At 46.4% G+C, this 17,533-nt stretch overlaps 1 protein-coding gene across 2 annotated transcripts in view; it reads left to right on the top strand.

Moving 5' to 3' along the window:
* Positions 1-17,533, top strand: part of TAOK1 (TAO kinase 1) — a 71,549-nt gene extending 54,016 nt beyond the window's left edge. For both annotated transcript variants that reach the window (XM_075518000.1, XM_075518001.1), the window contains exons 16-20: positions 1,361-1,564; positions 2,081-2,320; positions 6,022-6,234; positions 7,324-7,506; positions 11,369-17,533. In XM_075518000.1, coding sequence (XP_075374115.1) covers positions 1,361-1,564; positions 2,081-2,320; positions 6,022-6,234; positions 7,324-7,506; positions 11,369-11,830 — 1,302 coding nt within the window. In that variant the 3' untranslated portion in view covers positions 11,831-17,533. The remainder of the gene's footprint in view (positions 1-1,360; positions 1,565-2,080; positions 2,321-6,021; positions 6,235-7,323; positions 7,507-11,368) is intronic.

Genomic DNA, 17,533 nt, shown 5'->3' with positions numbered 1-17,533 from the left:
ATATTACTTTTTAGCCAGAAACATGTAAACTTGGCAATCCTAAGGAAGGAAAAAAAGGTAGTTTATTAAAGGTCATGAGCATTTTTCTCATACCTTGTTGCTGCAGATACTGACCACGCACTGCAGCAGTTAGTGAAGTTTCTTATCACTTAAATGATATTTCTGTAGCAGCAGCAAGAAAAGAGAGCAGTAAAGATGACCTGCAGATTTTTTTTTAATGAAAATATCTGTAAAACACTATTTAATTTTAATGGAGAAAGCTATATAGTAGTTTAATAATCACTGTATTGTAGTGAAAATCATGACCTTTGGGAAATGCAGAGAAACTGTAGAATCAAACTTCCTGATTCTTTTTGTGGAGTGGCTGAAACTGTAAGCACTGTAAATAATTTTTTTGAAAGAACCATTTAGTGCTCAACCATCAACTTGTGTGACGCAACTTTGGAACTTGCTCCAAAGGGGAATATTCCCAAACATAGACATTTCCCAGGAGAAAAAAAGGCTAAAGAGCAGCAGAGCCAAGAAAGATCTAACAAAAACTATAGTAGCGTGGGCTCTTTATAATAACATAGAATCTTTTTCTAAGTGGGCAGTAGATCACAGAGCACCAAGAAACAGTGATGAAATACAGAGGAGTAAGTTGAAACGCATCACGACAAATCTAGTTACTGTATGGGCATTTCTAGTACGCAATTCAAGCAAGCAGAGTCTTTTGCCAAAGGTGCTTCAATCTGTACATTTAATTTAATACAAATATGGAAACGGTGGCCTTACGTTTCACCTCTGAACTTCTTTATATTGTTTTTGTAAGTTACGGAGTCTCAGTGAGCAGCCCTGCCTTGATGAGTTACTTATAAAATGTGTACGTGTTCTGATCAAGCAAGACAAATTTTCTGATGTGCTTCATGTGGCCGGAGTTTTGTATGAACAACGTTTGTAAATGAGTGGGATGACAACACTTTCCTTCTCTCAGTCCTTTGGGAGCCTGTAAAAACATTTGTCAGGCAGTATGGCAGGACCTCCAAGTGTCTTTGTTTTCAGTGGCAAACCATCATTTTTATGTTTTGAGCTAACATATATGTCTGGAAACTGTGGATGTGAACCAGCATTTTGACGGTTTAAAATGGCCAATGCAAAAAAAAGTTGTAGTTAAATTTGCTCCACTGTGAATCGTCTCCTGGTGTTCCCTTAGATATGCGGTATGATGCGTTTTTGCAGAGGCTGGGATGGTACCGGCCATGAGAAGACAAGGTGGAACAGCTTTGTCTGAAACATAGTTTATTAGGCAGGTCCGTCCAGTTGTTCAGGGTCAAGGAGCTTAATGTGACTATTCCACATTTAATTACCTTGCTCTTATCAGGAGCTGAACGAAAACCAGAGCACTCCAAAGAAGGAGAAGCAGGAGTGGCTCTCCAAGCAGAAGGAGAACATCCAGCATTTCCAGGCAGAGGAAGAAGCCAACTTACTGAGGCGTCAGAGGCAGTACTTGGAGCTGGAGTGTCGCCGCTTTAAGAGACGGATGCTCCTTGGCCGCCATAATCTGGAGCAGGACCTGGTTCGGGAGGTAAGGGAATAAGCAGAGATGAGACCTGGAACCACCTGTGTGAAATGTATCTCGCAGGAGCACCTGCCATCCAACTCCAATCTCACTGAAGTGTTAATTACCACATTTGAAGTTTTTTGGTAAAATAATGGTTCGATATGTTTTGCAACGCCATCTGGTAATCCCTGTGGTATTTAGGGGATCGTGCAGAATCAAATGTTCAGATTAGTGCCCTATTGTGGGAGAATTGTTAGGTCCAAAAAGTCAACAGACACAACAGTTACAGTCCTTTCTAGAAAATGCTTACTGCGAATGCTGTTGAGCATCTAGAACAGGAAGAAGAAAAGTGAAATGAGGAAGGAAAAATTACCGGTGGCAGTGCTGTCTGCTTCTGATAAGACGTAAAAACTCTGTGCTCTGTCCTCAAATGCCTTGGAAAGAGAGAAATGCCCTTGTGAACAAAGTGAAATGTCACGTTGTGAACGGAAATCCAAGTAAGTACAAAGAATCTAATAATTCTCTCTGTCCTCCTGTTAGGAGTTAAACAAAAGGCAGACGCAGAAGGACCTGGAGCACGCCATGCTGCTGCGTCAGCACGAGTCCATGCAGGAGCTGGAGTTCCGCCATCTCAGTACCATCCAGAAGATGCGCTGTGAGCTGATCCGACTCCAGCACCAGACCGAGCTCACCAACCAGCTGGAATACAACAAGCGCCGGGAGCGGGAGCTGAGGCGTAAGCACGTCATGGAGGTCCGGCAGCAGCCCAAGAGCCTGAAGGTACTAAGTGATGCAGGAGCTCTGGACGTGAGCTGCTGGTGGTGGTGGAAAAGTGGTACAGTACAGCTCAGTTCTCATTTGCAGTATATGCAGGTCCAAGGTATTTTGAAGCTCATTAATTTGAAGAGGTGTCTCATTCTGTAATGAATACCTTTTTTAAAAAGTGTCGTATTTGTCAAGTTGTGCAACTGCCAGGGTGCAACTGCAGCCCTACAAGCACCATACGTATGAGCCATAGCAATGGTGATCAGGGCTGCAGTGTATTGTAGGCAGGCCATAGCAGCACTATTCCCTCATTTTGTTTGAAAAGCTATTGTTCTCAGCAATGTGCCTTCCTCTTTGTTGTGGTAGTTTAAAATGCGTTTAATCTTTGTAGTGCCCTTTTTCCCCTCTCTTCTTCCTCCTACACCATTTTCTGACCCTTTTCTCCCCCCATATACAAGAAGAAAATCTATTTTTCCATAATGAAGCAGTGTCATTTACCAAAAAAAAAAAAAAAAAAAGCTTTGCGTTGTTGTGTGCATCAAAATTAACTGCACTATCGGTCTTGGCTAGCACACCTTGTTATTGTTTTTATATTAAGGCTGCTATGCTAGCAAGTGTGGGGGGAAGAGGGAGATACCAGCCAACTGCAGTGTCCTCAGGAAGCTCCTAGCACTGACCTTTGCTGTGTTGTGCTCTCATGGGTTTCTCCTGCTGCCCTTGTAACTGCGGTGGCTGACCAGAACTATAGGGCCTCTGTAATTGAGGTTCTTAGTGTTTTCATTGTAAGCCTTCACTTCATCCAAAGAAGTCCAGTGGTTTATTCTGAAGTGTCTGAGAAGGGAGTATAAGGCCTTTCACAAAGCTGCCTGGTACATTTCCTTTGAGGAGGCAGACTTCTTCTCTCCACCCAGTGTTCATCTGTGCCAGTAACAAAATGAGTGTATGGCATACTGAGCATGGGGTTTCTTTGTTATTCTAGGTCTTTCCTCTTTGTGATATTTCCCATCTGACTTAGTTTTCACCACCTGCAAGTTATCTTCTCATAGAGAAAATAAACAACTTGAAAATAGAACTTCAGGAAAAAAACCAACCCTGATTTGTCAATATTAGAATAATATTAAAATAGTGAAAACCTAGCTTGTGAGAACAAGGGACCATCTGATCGCTGTTGAGAATCTCCAAGGATATAGTGTATAAATAGCTGATGACTTCACAGGGAAGCTGCGCTGCACTCTGAGCTGAATAAAACTGAAGCAGCTGTATTAGGTTGATCCTTCTGAGATTAGCATGAATGAGTTCTGCCTCCCCAAGGTGACGCGGTGCAAACACAAGTGGGCAGCATGTCCGTTCTCCTTCCGTGCTGGCGGTCGGGACAGCAGGGTCGGCGGTCTCTCTGGGCTGCAGAGGCTTGGCTGCCCTCTCACCTCTGCAGACTCTTCAACCCCTTCCCTTTTCCACCGAGGACAGGGCTGGAGCGTTTTGCGGGGAGCGTGGAAAGCTTGCACTTCACTTTGTGTGGCTGTTCTGCGATTAGTGAAGGATTTCAGGCTTGAGCTGTCAACCCAGCACCTTTGCGTACACACAGTGCTAATAATGCAGCCTGCTGGACAACCTTTCGGTTTGTAGTACAATCCCCTATTTATCGAGACTGTTCCCTAGTATTAACTCTTCTCTTGCTCTTGACTAATGCAGGCAAGTATTCTTATTTGACTATTTGTTCAGTTTCTCTCCTCAGCAACGTTCTCCCTCGAGGGCGTGTGTTTCAGGCTTTCCCTTTGTCATTTCGGGAGGTCCTTTGTCCTGAAAGCAGACTTTTAACGGTCAGTGTCTGTTGCCGCTATTACGGCACCAGAAGGGCCGATAACTAGAATTCACCCTTCAGTGAAAACTGCTCTGTTATTATTTCGAGTGTGTTAATTGTGATGCAAATACCCTCTTGCTGGTATTTCACAATACTAGGTCAAAATGATCTTGTCAGAAGTCTGACTGGAAATCTTACCCCTCCCTTCTGTTTCCTGTTGTTAAAGCCTTTGGATTGGAAGCCTGTAAACAGAGTCTGGTGTCCAAGCGAGACTTCACAGAAAGTGAGGACAAAATAGATTGCTAGTGTTTTGCTGTGACCAGGTCCCTGATGGGAATGTGTAACCTGCTGACACTTCCTTTAGGGGCAGGGAGAAACAACCTTAAAGGTTTCCTGGAGGGAAATAACTTGCTATGAATTTAGAAAGGGTAAAAGCAATGTATTCCTCTCCACGATATATGTTTTGGTTTGAATGAAACCCATCTTTGTCCTATTTTCTGCATCAGATTGGCAAAGTGGAATTGTTGGTTTATGCAGCAAAGCATGCTGATGTCTAAATTGGGCTGGATATATTGTCTGATTCCACTGCATCTTTCTAGGTAGCTACAAGTGCTGCGCTTATCACCTACCCCGCTGAGCCTTGAGTTAGTGCCAGGAGCAGACAGTGGAGGAGCTGACGGGAGACATGCACATACATATATCTGCCTTGCTCGTTCAGATCCCAGAGCTCTTCCAACTTATTCAAGGGACAGGAACCTGTTCCTATGCTCTGTTCCTGCCGCCGGTGCTTTAGGATTTGACCATGGTGGCTGACAGTGGGAGCGGCCCCGAGTGTGTACTGACTGCCCTGATGTGGGGGTTTAGGGGTTGGTTTATTTGTTTTTTCTCACCATGGTGAGCGTGACTATTGTCAGTTAACCACCATTGCTCATCACTTCTGGGTTTTGCTTAGTTAGAAGTATCCCTGCCAGCCCTCCTGTGGAAAGATACAGGGAACTCTGGAACACCCTCCTTTTCAGGGTCTTAAAACACTTAGTAGATGTTAATCCTTACAAGCTGCTCTGGAGGCAGGTAAGGCAGGTGAAAAAAAATAATTAATTTCCCCAAGGTCGTACAGCAAAATCTGATCCAGATACAGATACCTTTTCCAGGATTGAAGTCTCCCAGCCCTGTGTGCAATCACAAAGTTATGTCTAAACAATACAGAGATGCTAGCAAAGCGCAAAGGGAAGACTCAATCTCCAGTAAGCCTCCACTGGGACTGGGGAATTGTTTTGTTTGCTAGACTAGCACAATGCTAATGTTGCTTGTGGCATACACCTTCAAGTGTCTAATCTTTCCCAGCCATTTTTTGAGTATCTTTATGAAAACCAGGCTCGTAATACCAAGGGTTAGAATACATCTTATCTTCATCAAACTCTCAATGGAAAAAGCATTGCTCTTTTTCCCTGTCCCTTCCCATGCACCAGATCTGCTTCTTTTCATAACATTAAGTGCTGTTCATATATATGTGCCATACAAACACAGTCATGTGTAAGTATGGCTTTTGATGCTAATAAATATTAGTCCTGTCCCTCAAGAACTTTTCTTGAAAAGCAACACCCAGGACTGGATCCAGTCCAGTGACAAATGTGAGGCTCTTTGTGCGGAGACAGCTGTATTTAGGCTGGAGCTTTGTTATAGAAGTGTCTGTATTGTAATTGTTTCGCACAGTAGCAGTGTCAAAGCAGCTGCAGCAATAGTCATTGCCTCTTGTGTATTTTGCTTCCCTCCTTGCACTGTAGATGTTAATATACATTTATGGATTCTTGAACTCATATCCTTAATGTAATCCTAAATATCCATTTGAATGGATATTTCTCCCATTTGAAACATGCTGTTTCTTTCTTTGTTTGTGTCCCCTCCATCTTTCCAGTCAAAAGAACTACAGATAAAGAAGCAGTTTCAGGATACATGCAAGATCCAAACCAGACAGTACAAAGCACTGAGAAACCATCTGCTGGAGACCACGCCAAAGAGTGAACATAAAGCTGTCCTCAAACGGCTCAAGGAGGAGCAGACCCGGAAGCTGGCTATCCTGGCTGAGCAGTATGATCACAGCATTAATGAAATGCTCTCTACACAAGCTGTGAGTCGCCTCCGAGGGACCCAGGGTTCCTCAGCCAAATAGGGATGTTTGCATTTTAACCAGTCTGTATCCTGACAGCAGGCTATCTGCTTCCCTGCTACATGTGCCATACCCAGCACAGTCATTCCTCTGTATTTAAAAAGCAGCACTCAAATGCAGAGGAAAGAGGTATTGCCCTCTTCCGGCAGGTTGAAGTTGAAGCTGCTGTTGCAGAGATGCAAAGTGATGCATCTCTGTGGCCAGAGGACTGCTTTTGCATGAAGTTTGACAACATAAAAGTCCCTGTTAGAGCATCGTTAAATAATGTGCAGCTTGCTGTCTTAAGTCATTTAGGTTTTGATTTGTCAATGATACCAACCAAAGCATGTCCCACTGGTGGAAGATGCTCACTGAGTCATAGAGGAGTCCAGAGTTTTGACTGTAAATCTGAAATAATGTTAAAAGAGTTGTGAAAGTTCTGTGATTCCTTCTTTTAAGAGATTCCTTCTTTAAGGAATGACCACATGAGCAACGCTTTGAGTCCTTGCTGCAACTAAATGTGCAGTTTTCTTTGCACTTCCTGCATATTGTGTCTTGCTCACATCACTCTGTACAAATTTGACACTGTGAGGCAGGGGTAGCTGGCTTAATTTATGCATGGGAAGGTTAAAAGTTCAGTATCATATTGCTTTTATGTCATTATATTCTTTCACGTAAAGTCCTCCATTGGCAGGGATATGGACTTAATTACCTGTACACCGGCAGCTTGGTTAATCCACTTGAACAGAGCAAGAGATCTTCTCTTTGCCTCTAGCAAAAGGAGAGCTGTGGATGTTAGCACCTCCAGCAGTCTGGTCTCTGCAGTATGGATCGTGGTTCCTGAGGCGCTACTGCTCATGAGCATCACTTGCATCGGCGCTGTGGGCTCACTGTCACCAGTCTTTGTCACTATAGGTCCTCTGTTCAGTGAAACGAAGTATAATAGAGACCAATTGTATTGCTAAGAAAACAAAGTCCCATCCCATTCTCTCTCCCTCCTCGCAGTCCTCCCCCGGAGTGTCATGAGTGGTTACCCCATAGTGAAACATCTCTATTGTCTGTCTTTCCCAGCTGCGTTTGGATGAAGCACAGGAAGCAGAGTGCCAGGTTTTGAAGATGCAGCTGCAGCAAGAATTGGAGCTGCTGAATGCATATCAGAGTAAAATCAAGATGCAGGCAGAAGCCCAGCATGATCGGGAGCTGCGTGATCTTGAACAGAGGGTATCCCTCCGTCGGGCCCTCCTTGAGCAGAAGGTAAAATGGGCAGGCGAACATGATTAGCACATTCCATATTTCAGATCTTAAATTGCACTGTACTTACCAATAGAGAGAGAAATTGCTTTTACCTTGCTGTATATAGTAACACAGATCATTTGGGTATTTGCCTCTCTGGGATGATAGCTCAGTGACACATAGGCTGAACTTTCTGCCAGCTCAGCCATCCTATGTGAGCAGCTTCTGGCTGGGATAGAGCTGCTTGGAGCGTGCCAGAGGGAGCCGTGCCTCTCTGGGCAGAAGGGAAAGTGAACTGGTCTTTCTGTCTCTGAGCTGCAGATTAGCTTCCCAACTCATTTAGAGGACAGGCAATCACAACCTAAAGCTGGGGGGGCTTTTGGAATTTGCATAGTATCGGGAGTAGGTATCTTGGGGAGGGAGGGGGGTGAAATGTATTTGAGACCCTGTGTTTTATGGTAATATTTTATTGCAGATCTGCTCCATTTGTCAGTCTGTGGAGACCAGGCTGCAGTTTCCCTATGAAATTATGCTTGTTATGGAAATACTGTAGACAGCAGCATTTCCCAAAGCAAGCTGAAGTAGCCAGACCCACAGGCATGGGTGACCTGCTGCTCCCTAGATTTCAGCTTGTAGTTGGCTATGTGTATTAAGGTGCTCCTTGTTGAAATATGCTTTTCTATGCAGTGCCAGACACGGGGTGTGTATAGAAATGTGAGTGGCCTAAACAAACCAGGAGAAGGGTAATGCACCGGTCAGTGAAAGGAAATACACTATCAGCCTTCCTCCTGCACACTTTTTCCCCTTTGATTTGCCCTGTGGGTGCCAGCCATCACCATTCACGCAACAGTTCCCAACTTTACTGATCGGCGGTTATTAAATTAGGGCAGTTACTCTGTGGCCTCGAGGTTCTTCACACTTAACTTCTCCCAGAGGCCAGCAGATTGATGCTGGGCTGATAGAGGGCCCTTGTCAGAATAAAACTGCTCCACCTCACGGTCAGCCGAGGAAGCATCTCCAAGAAGACAGTACAGTCCTATTGTGCTGTGGTCTCCTGCAAGTAGGCTTGAATCTCTGGAAGTAAGTGAATTTGTGAAAACAAGAGTTCCCGTGTGGCCCTCGAATTAATAGCCGTCTTTAGACCCCATCGCTAGTTATTTTGCTCCTGTCCAGAAGAGGACAGCTCCTGTCACAGCCCTGCATTTGAGTGGATATTTATGCTGGGTGTGCATTGCCCTCTGGTGGCATCGTCTTGACGAGAGATCTGGGAAGAAGTGTGCCACAGCGAGCCTGCTGCTGGTCATTGGTCCTTGTCTGTGGGAGCAGCATATATTGCATTGCACAGTGTTATAAGTTGAAGTGAGGCCAGTGACTTAAGGAAACACACGTCAACCAATAATAACGTTGTATAGATCTTTCAGTGTGGACCAGGATTGAAGTCTGTGCATAGAAAGCCCCTGCAAAGCATTTGGCATCAGTAATGGTGATAGGAAGCTTAGTGCTGCTACATTGTAGGGGGGGAAAAAAAAAAGATAAAATTAAGACCTAGCATAATTTTTCCGTGTGTATTTGTGTGCCCTGTGTGTCCCTATGTGACTACTGCAGTAGAATAGCAAAAGATTGGATGGTCCTTCAGTTGCCATAGGTGGGAGCCTTTATTTAGCGATACCTGCAGTGCTAGTGCATTGCAACTCGCAGAGTCGCGGACCAGCGATGAGAGTGTTTCTTGCTGGGGTTACAGTCACTTAGTGGCAGCTCAAGGGAAGACACGTGGGTGCAAAGGTAGATGCGTCCTCCTTTTGCAAGGGTATTCTTTGGGGGGGAGGGGCGTTGTTCTGTTTTGTAAGAATTAAGAGTTGCGACTATTCTGGTGTGGGTCGCTCAGCGATGTCACCTGGTGTTTGCTTGCATGTGCTAAGTGAAACTGGCAGCCAGAGAAAGGGCAGGTATGCGAGCAAGATGAATGTCTGAATTTATGTTCACAAATATATACATAGCCTGTGGCAAAGTCAGTCCCTGATGTTCAGTAATAAACCAGATTCCAGAAGTTAGGGTGTGCATAGGACTCTGCTTCCTCCTCAGCGCAGTGCTCTTTATTTTTGATGGTGCCCATCACCATAGTAACTCACCAGAGCGTACATGTCTGACTTAGGCTAAGGAGGGAGTAGCCAGCCCCATCAATGCGCAGCCTTAAGAGCCAGTGACTGAGGCTCTGTACAAGCTATACCCTGATGCTATGTTGTTTGTGTTGCACCAGTAATGAGCGTGTCCCGAGAGTGTCTTTAAAAGACTTCAGATTTACTCATTTCCTTCCCATGTGCCTCAGACACCTCATCTTCAGAGTCCTGCAACCTGAGGTCGTTTCTAAGTGATGTCATTTTAATGCGGTGTGTTAGGCATGCCTTTCTGTGAAGTTCAGTTGCGCTAAGTCCGGTGTGTTATGCTGTCACAAAGCCTGAAAACCGAGCAACTGGACATGCTGAAGACGCTCTAGTTTTGAAAAAGGAAGATGAGGATTCTACTTAAATAGCAGGACTGGAAAAAATAGGTGGAGCATTTTCAAGAGCTAACACTAGGAAGGGACCTTCTTTCTCCTCTGCCTTTTCCAAGGCAGCTGACCACCACATGGCTTTCAGCAGGAGTGAGCACGGCTGCTCTATGGAGAGAGTCAGTGTCACTCACCTAGCGCTAAGAAACAGGCAAGTGGATAAGGCAGTTTCTGAAAGCCCCAAATGGCTCAGGAGATGACTCACGCTGGAGCAGATTGTTTCCTAAATTCCAGATGAAATCACTTTGCATATTCCCTGACTAAGGCAAGAGAGCGCTTACAAGTACAAGCTCTGCCCGGTACCTTCAGCACAGACCAAGATAACACCTCTTGGCCACATTGCTGCTGACAGCAGGGGAGATGCCAGTGAGCTATGCTAAAAGTCTTGGCTGCTGCTTTTTACCCATTTGGTCTTTTTCACCGAGGCCAAAAGTAGCTTTTTCAGTGCTGGCAAGAAGATAATGGAGTGATTCTTTGGTTCTCCACCTGACTGCAAAGGTTTCAATAAGAAAGGCTTTCATCCCTGTCTGATGGGTGTCAGGAGGCCATAGCCCCATGTTTTCTGTACTTAGAGAGCTGAACCCAGCGCCCCTACCAAAGTACTGTTGGAAACCAATTTGGAACAGTGTTATGGGGAAGAAATTGGAGTTGCCAGCTTGCATATCATCTAGCTAATAATCTGCCACGCAATTCAAACATCACTGCCTGCTTTCTTCAGCCACACGCCCCGGAGAAAGTATCAGGATAATGAAACATGAGAAACCGATTTAGGAAAGGGGTAGATAGGAGGTGATAAACACGAACTAAGAAAATCTGGCCGGTGAACATTGGAGAGGAAACTGAATGTGGGCTTGTACATTGAATCCTGGAGAAAATAGCAGTTGTCGTCATCAGATTTAGCTACAAACAGTGAAGGTCACATTAAGCTGTGTTGGCAGGTATTTGACTGCATAGGCACTGTGCTTGGCTGTATCTGAAGGTGCTTTCCCAGTAGGCTTTTATGGGAGCTGTAGGCTTTGCTGCATCTTAAAAGATTAACCTATGTCAAGCTGTTAGTATCACTGCAAACTCTGGCTTTGCATCCCTAAAACTACTGTAATCACCAGGGAGCAGGGACCAGGACCCTCCAACTGGTGTTCACCATGCTTTGGCATGTGCAGGTCTGTGGGACTTACCTTTTGCATTCAGAACAGATTGTGTGTCAGTGGACACCTGATCTAGATCCAGTCTCACGGAGAAACATGGGGAGAAGGTTCCAAGTCCTTCAGAGAGTTGAGGCCATGCCTGTAAAGGAGTCCTGCTGCTACAGACTGTCTCTTCTTTTTTCCTTCCTAGATTGAGGAGGAGATGCTGGCGTTGCAGAACGAGCGTACCGAACGGATACGAAGCCTGCTGGAGCGTCAAGCTCGCGAGATCGAAGCCTTTGACTCAGAAAGCATGAGGCTAGGTTTTAGTAATATGGTTCTTTCTAATCTCTCCCCCGAGGCGTTCAGCCACAGCTACCCGGGAGCTTCTGGCTGGTCCCACAATCCTACTGGGGGTGCAGGACCTCACTGGGGTCATCCCATGGGTGGCCCACCACAAGCTTGGGGCCATCCAATGCAAGGTGGACCCCAGCCATGGGGTCACCCCTCGGGGCCCATGCAGGGGGTACCTCGAAGTAGTGCTATAGGGGTCCGCAACAGCCCCCAGGCTCTGAGGCGGACAGCTTCTGGGGGACGGACGGAACAGGGCATGAGCAGGAGCACAAGTGTTACTTCACAAATATCCAATGGTTCACACATGTCTTATACATAACTTAAACAATAACTGAGGGTGGCAATTCCACTGGAGCTGTCTGCCAACGGAAACTGCCTACAGACACCAGCCCAGCAGCCTCCTCAGTGCGGTGCTGACGTGTGGAAGCTGGGTGCACATGGAATATTGTATTCATTTTGTAAAGCATTATGTTTTGTGTTTACTAACTGGGATGTCATAGTGTTTGGCTGCAGGGTTGGGGGGGTGGTTTTTTGTTTTTTTTTTTTGTTGTTGTTTTTTACTTTTTGGAGGGGTCTTGGGAGGGCGTCTGAGAAATATATGCAATTAGTCAGAAGAGTTGGCTGGTGGTCGTCACACTGACAGGACAGAAGGGCCTCAGACTGCCCTCGTCACACCATCCATAGGAAGTCTGAGGGAGAATGGAGACCTCCTCCCATGTCCATAAATTTCGAACTGCCACCCTGCAAAAAACAGGCGAACTGCCTTTAAACCAACATCCAGGGGAGGAACAGCTGGATCTTCTGTTCCATTTTTATTTGTCGTTAAATTGGATACATTTCTAGGGTATTGCCTCTGCCAAGAGGCATTTTCAAAGACTTGTAGGTGAGGAAGAAGGGTGAGAAGAGAGGCCAGGAGACACCAGGGCTCAGCAGGGCCCTTCTACCCAAGTGCCCGCTCCGTGTCGTGTAAGAAGTGACGTTCTCTCAGAAGGCACTGGTCAGCTTCCCGAGAAGTGTGTAGGTAAACCCGTCTGGAGGGAGCAAGCTAGAAATGTTCGAAATTGTATTCCTGCTTTGGCACTCCCTGACCGTGCTGCTGGTAGTTCAGACGAGGTTGGGCAGAGGAGCGTAAGTAATGCACTTGTACAGCTAATACTGTGACATCTCATTTTAGCTAAGCATCAGAATAATTATTGGAGCCCAGCGTAGTCCTTTTTGCTCCATTCAGAAATGTTTAGACTTTCAGCCAATCAGTCTCAAATGCCAGAGGTATTTTGAAGGATGCCATAGTCACAAAATGCCATTGATCAGGTTTTTCATTATTACACTACATCCACCAATTTATTACCTTTTTGGCTTGTTGCAATTTCCTGTTTACATGTAGAGTGTAGCCAACTGTTTAAATGTTTAGTTGCCACAGTATACGAGGAGGAGCTGAGCCAATGACTCTTTCCCAGCTGATGACTAACCCACATCACCACTGTAGATCTTGCTGCATGTGAGGCTCCTTTTTATTATTTTCGTTGCTGCAGTACTTCACGACTTTTACAGTCCCTTGAGATGCTGTGATACTTTGGCAGCATATCATACCATGCGAGAAGGCACTACTTCCAGAGGCTCGTTGGAGCTGCTGTACTACTGAAAGGAAGCAAAGGAGGTTGTGAAATCCATATGGTGATAAAGGGGTCAGGGAGTCTAATTAACCGAATGGCTTTGTGGCATCGTGTCACCCCTTAGTGCTGGGAACTGGAGATGCCCCCGTGCTCTTGTGCCAGTGCCAGGGTGGTCTGGGTCAGCCAGCACTGTGGGGCTAGGGAAAGAGCAGGTAGACGAAGTTTGGCTTGAGGCAAAGATTTCCGTCTTGGGGACTGACCAGCCAGGGTTCTTTGTAAATGTTTTTCCTTGCACACTAATCATCTTGAAGAAAACACTAGCTGCTAACTCTAGGATTTGCCTTTAATATGTTTATAGGGCTCAAAAGCAAGGTTTTCCGAATGTGTTTGTCCATGTGACATATTTATATAGTAAATACTCTAGTGTCTCGCTGCTGTTCAGTACTCTCAACAGGGCGACGTTCTTTCATTAGCTAAATTAACATCCACTCCCAGTCCTTAACTCTCTGCCAGTGTCTGGTGAATCCAACTGGGATTTCTAGCATCTTGACGTAGCACATCACTCTAATCGAAGATGGAAACTACCAAAATATGTTTGAGCAGCCTCTTAGTAAGGAGCTTTGTAGTACTAACAGTTGACGGAAGCCCGGGATGAGGCGGTGGTCCCATGGAGGTGACTCTGGTTGCCCCCCGGGGCAGGTGGTGACCGTGAATTGTCCTGTCCTTTCCTCTGCTATGTTTTTATGTGGAATTGGATGTTTTAGGGTCATTCTTTTGCATTGCAGTGTTGTTGAAATGCAGCGAAACTGATTTAGGAAAGGTACCTGCATTTTCCTGGGTTTAGAAAGAAAGACAAAAATGAAATGAAAGGCCAAAATGGTATGGGATTTACCACGGGAGAGTGGAGGGTGTGCCCAGAGCACGATGCTAACACAGCATTTTGAAGTTCAGCTCCTCTTATCACAAACAGCAGCAGTGACAGCGGGGACAGGCTATACCTGCAAGTTCAGTGGGTTCATTCTTTTGCTCTGTTATGGTTTGAATTTGGTCAAAGTCTCTGGCTTAAATTGAGCTACTTCAACAGAATTCTCTCAACCCATCTCTTTGTGTAATGTCAAGCATGACTGAATGCTGAATCCAAATGATGGCTATCCCATATTGGCTTTTTTTTGTATTCAAAAAGAATTGTGTAGTAACCATTTTTACATGTATATCATGTGCAGACCTGGACTATTCCAACAAGTTAATATTTTAATTAAAATAGTTTGCAAAAACTGATTCAGATCAACTGGTCTAAATGTGTGTGTCCCTGTGTGTACGTGGGGGAAGGAAAGCTGTCCCAAACAAGCCTGATCTCGAGAGAAAAGCACCCCGTTACGCAGCTGTAGCCAGGGGGACTCAGGGTCAGGCTGTGCCTTGGAGGTGTATGAGGAGGCCCTTGCTGTTGAGCATTTTAATGTATCTTGGGTATATTTCCGAGATACATAAACAACTAGAAAATACGCTAGAGAGACGCAAACACTCTCTGAATCAGTTTGCAAACTCTATTTTTAAAAGTAAGACCAATTACTCCATATTGTACTCGTTGCAGTCATGCCCTAACTTTGGTTTTAAAAATACTGTAATCTGTAAATTGTGGAAACTACTCCAGTACCTCAGCAAAGATGTTCTTTTACATCTTTTGTGTTCGTATTTAACACTGGGGAAACTCTTCTGTGTGGACTACTTTGCAAATTTTATTGCAGTATTTTCAAATCACCAGCTTGGCCCCTGAAATCTCTTATTCTGTGGTTATTTGTGTCTCCCCTTTGCGAAGACCTAAAGTTCTGATGTAGTTTAGCCCAGAGATGAAAAAAACAGAGGAGCCAGCGTTTTCGCCTCTTTCTGATTTGAATTTCTTTTGATTTTGTTTAATTAAAATCAGTGAAAGAGACCACGTTTTTCTTGTTCTCCATGGTCGCAGGGAGTCAGCAGCCACCTCTCCCTTCCATGCTGAACGTTACGTGCTTTCTTCCTCGGCTGCAGCACTGAAATGGAGGCCAGCTCTGTTTCACCTGCATGTGCTCCCAGCCTGTGAGCTTCAAAGGGGTGGAAGAAATAAATGTGGTACGATACCAAGCTTTCCACAGAAAATTCCCTGCAGCCCTTCCCTGCCTGGCTTGGGGCCAGGCTGGCATCGCTCTGTATCCCACCCAGCCCTCCCACTCCAGAAGAACGTGCATTGCACGCTGGCTGTAACCCGCACGGGGTGCGCCCTGGTAGATCCTGGGACGATGCTGTTTATTAACCCCCCCCCCCAGGGAAAAGGGCCCCTCGACCCTGCTTACGTGCCATTTCTTGAGAGGCAATAAATTGTATTGTACCACTGTCTACCATTACTCTGTTGAATACGCACATCTCTCTGGATATATATATGGTATCTCATTTGTATATATTTATATACTCTGTATGTACGTGTGTGTGGGTGTACGCGCACACACATCACGCTGTGCATTTCTGTCAGGGCACTTGAGTTCTGCTGTTCTTGAGCGCTCCTGTGCATGAGCAAAAGCAACCCCTGCGGCAGCAGGGCTCTCCGGGGCGAGGGCACGTACACCTGCACGAGCTGTGCCAGGGCTGAACGCAGTCGAAAGCCCTCGCTTAAATACTGCCCTGCTAATTGTAGCTTTCTTTTTCTGGGGAGCGGGAGGGTAGGCTAGCTGCTATGGGTGTGCTGTAAAGGAGAGAAAAGAGCTCCCAGAGGGTACCAGAAAGTCAGAAGACAGCAGAGAAGAAAACAAGATGGTATAGCTATAGGAAAGCGGTTGAGGCAATGTACAGATCTGCTGGGGAGGCGGCGAGTGGGCCGGTGAAGTGCTCAGCAGGCTGAGCTCAGAGTCCCCAGCTGCGTCTCGCCACGAAAGATCACAAGCCCGGCACGGTCTTGGCACGCTGCACCGGCACTAACTTTTGGCAGTCCCGAGTTCAAGCCACCACTAATTCTGAACACGGTCTACCTTTGTGTGCGTCCAATAACTAGAGCAGGTTATGTGGAGGAGCAACAGAGGAGCTAAATCGGAAGATTTGAGAGATGTCTGTGTGTGTATGTGTGTACAGCGCATACATACATGTATATATACACACACACGGACACTTTTAGTCCATTCTTTATTCTGCTTAGGCATGTGTGTTTTGTTACTCGAGTCCAGTAAGCAGAGGACAGCCTTGTTCTTCTCCTGGGTGCTTGCTCTGCGTTTCTAGTAAATCTTGCCCTGATCTTTCTCATAGCAGAGGGGCGAGTGCCATGCTGGACACCACGAGCTCCTCGAGCTGTGAAGACCCTTCTAACCTTCTCCTTTGTCCTCTGCAGACCCCATCTTAGTGAGACGTCTGGCAGTTGGGGGGACCAATGGTTCTCGCATGTCTCAAGTCACAAATATTCATCCAGCTGCGATATTTACCCCCGGGGAAGCCCAGCCAGGTCAGCAGCACGCCAACCGTGGGCTCTCTTCTTTGTGCTATCAGAGAATTTGGAGGCAAGTTTCCCCCCTGTCCCTTTTGGAAGGTCTCTTGCGAGCTTTTTAGGTGAGGCTCGGGTTTGGTTGGGACGTCCCTACCCTTTCACAACGAGTAGTGTCGTCTTTAGCTGCGCTCCTGCCCTGTGGGACTTTCCCACCCCGGCGCTGGCCGGCAGTGAGCCCGGAGCCACGTGCCAAGGATGGAGGAGTGGTGGATGCCCAGACGGGGACGCCGGTCGGTGTCCCTCTGCCGTGTTTGTTTCGGTTTGCACTTTTATGAGTCGATTGAGCCGGAGTCTGTTGAGAAATACACGTGAGGCGCTTCGGAGGGTTGCGGGTAGCTGTTTACAGCCAAAAAGAAAAAGCTGATGGATCTAGTGGTCATAGTAAACATCACCCCACCAGGGAACGATGGCAGCAGATAACCCTGGCTGCTGTTGCGCAATGGGATTCAGCTAGCTGGGGCTGTGACGCTGCCTGCTGCGTCCCTGCCCTGCCCCTCAGCCCAGGCTTCGCTGGGGAAGGACAGGCCTTTGTCAGCTAGAGAGGGACTTAGTAAATCGGATTTGCCGGCAAACAAGCACCTTAACCACCGAGCTGTGGGTCTCAATACTTGCACTTCACCTCAAGGCTCCTCTGGGAGGGGAGGAAGGCAGTTTGGTACGTGACCGTTGGCTTTGCACCCGTCTGGTGTCCTCAAAACACCCTAAAGCCATGTCCTAGGAAAAAAAATAACCACCCAACATCGGTTCCCTCTCTCCTTGCTTTCTCTGAGTGCACACACTGAGTCCAGGAACCAGTAACCAGGAGGGGCGAGCGTTGCCCCCGCGGATGTGAACAAACCCGGGGGGATCTTCCCCCGCCGCCTCGCCCCTCCGGTCCCCTGCCCCGCTCCCCACCCCTGAGTACGGG

Source organism: Mycteria americana, chromosome 15 (genome assembly GCF_035582795.1).
Source record: "Mycteria americana isolate JAX WOST 10 ecotype Jacksonville Zoo and Gardens chromosome 15, USCA_MyAme_1.0, whole genome shotgun sequence".
Lineage (NCBI taxonomy): Eukaryota > Metazoa > Chordata > Aves > Ciconiiformes > Ciconiidae > Mycteria > Mycteria americana.
Note: the sequence above shows the minus strand (reverse complement) of the source record. Positions and strands in the feature narration are given on the sequence as shown.